General features: G+C 55.1%; 1 protein-coding gene across 1 annotated transcript in view; it reads right to left on the minus strand.

Moving 5' to 3' along the window:
* The window catches only part of LOC135821616 (spidroin-1-like), a 5071-nt gene extending 3261 nt beyond the window's left edge, over positions 1-1810 (minus strand). Inside the window, exon 1 of the mRNA XM_065334613.1 lies at positions 372-1810. Coding sequence (XP_065190685.1) covers positions 372-1810 — 1439 coding nt within the window. The remainder of the gene's footprint in view (positions 1-371) is intronic.
* Positions 1811-2134: the final 324 nt, after the last annotated feature.

Here is a 2134-nt window from a genome sequence, read left to right on the forward strand (position 1 = left end):
GCACACCCCCACGCACACCCCACACACACACACCATACGCACACACACACACACACACCCACATGCACCCCCCCCCCCACACACACACACACATACACACGCCCACCCACCCGCACGCGCTCACACACACGTGCCCACACACACGTGCCCACACACACGTGCCCACACACGCGCCCACACACACATACACACGCCCACGCCCACACACACACGCCCACCACATACACACACGCCCACACACACGCCCACCACATACACACACGCCCACACACACGCCCACCACATACACACACGCCCACACACACGCCCACCACATACACATACGCCCACACACATAAGGCAAACAATTGAGGATACTTGCAAGTACTTACGTCCTCAACAAGATGTTCAAAACTTGGACAAGGGTGGGCGAACTCCAATCAATATCCATTACGTAAGTAAAAGTGATCACCACATCCTGCGACTTCCTGTCGGGGCTGTTGCCCTCTGGCGTTATTGTCAAGTAGAATGTTTTAAAGTTGCCAGTCTCTTCGTCCGGGGTCAGTTTTTGCTGAAGAAATGCCTGCACGCCATCAAAGGCGATTTTCCCGACTGCATCTTTAATCGGGCCTTTGCCGTGGATAACTGCGGAAACAACGTTGGCCGTGAGATCGGGCACACACGACACACGATAAAGGTACACTCCTTGACCTTGACCTGCTTCACCGCGATGTATCTTGAACGAATTGGCCAGTACGCTGACTGCAACTGTATCAGCCAGCACGCCCTTACGACTAGCGGGATCTCTCCTGTGAGCAGGAGCGTACGTGCGGGCCTCAGGCAGGATTGTCCAACTGCGTCTGCATGTTTGGTTTGCCGCTGCGGCAGCGCCAGCTGAGTCATTGCCACCAGCAGAACTGGCCAATGACTCATTACCCGCCGCCTTTGCAGCAGCGCCAGCTGAGTCACTTGTAACGCCAGCAGAACTGGCCAATGTCTCATTACCCGCCCCCTCTGCGGCAGCGCCAGCTAAGTCACTTGTAACGCCAGCAGAACTGGCCAATGACTCATCACCCGCCGCCTTTGCGGCAGCGCCAGCTGAGTCATTGCCACCAGCAGAACTGGCCAATGACTCATTACCCGCCGCCTCTGCGGCAGCGCCAGCTGAGTCACTTGTAACGCCAGCAGATCTTGTGGCAACACGGAGACATGACGCGTACTCATAATCCTGAGAATGCTGGTGGTGATGTGCTGTGGCACTTGTACCGCTTTGCGAACGTCCTGCGGTATCACTGGGATGAGGTGCACCACTCCGCGAAGGGCGCCCACGTCCTTCAGCACCACGCGAACCACTCTGTGAAGGGCGCCCACGTCCTTCAGCACCACGCGAACCACTTTGCGAACGTCCTTCGGCATCACTGGGATGAGGCGCACCACTCCGCGAAGGGTGCCCATGTCTTTCAGCACCACGCGAACCGCTTTGCGAACGTCCTGCGGCATCACTGGGATGACGCTCACCACTCCGCGACGGTTGCCCATATCTTTCAGCACCACGCGAATCGCTTTGCGAATCTCTTTTTTTTCCAGACATAATTCCCGATATTCCCCGGCGGGCTAGAGCAGGTTTACCAGGAGTGGTAGCTGCAGGCTGACCATGTTGTCTTGCAGCAGCAATCGCAGCAGTAGCTGTAAGCTGATCAAGGTGGTTAGCAGCACCACGAGCAGTAGGTCTTGCTTTAGGTTTGTCTGGTTTGCCTTGGCCTCGGCCCTTTCCACGATCGTCAGAAGGCTGATCGGTAGAAGGCTTCTTAGCCTTTTTTGGGTTCTCCATCTCTTAGCTGTCTCACTATCTGCAGGCGCAAAACCAGTACATTGGAAATATAGACGCCCAGCGTACATGAACGAACACACAAATGCACGCCAGCACACGTTAACATGTACATACGTACGAGCATATACAAATACGTCCACAGGTACACACACACACACACACACGCACACATATACATGCACATACATACACATACATACACATACATATACACACACATATACACACACATGCACACACATGCACATGCACACACACGCACACCCGCACACACACACACACACACACACGCACACACACACACACACGGCAGCGCATACACGG

Source organism: Sycon ciliatum, chromosome 7 (assembly GCF_964019385.1).
Source record: "Sycon ciliatum chromosome 7, ocSycCili1.1, whole genome shotgun sequence".
Taxonomy (NCBI): domain Eukaryota; kingdom Metazoa; phylum Porifera; class Calcarea; order Leucosolenida; family Sycettidae; genus Sycon; species Sycon ciliatum.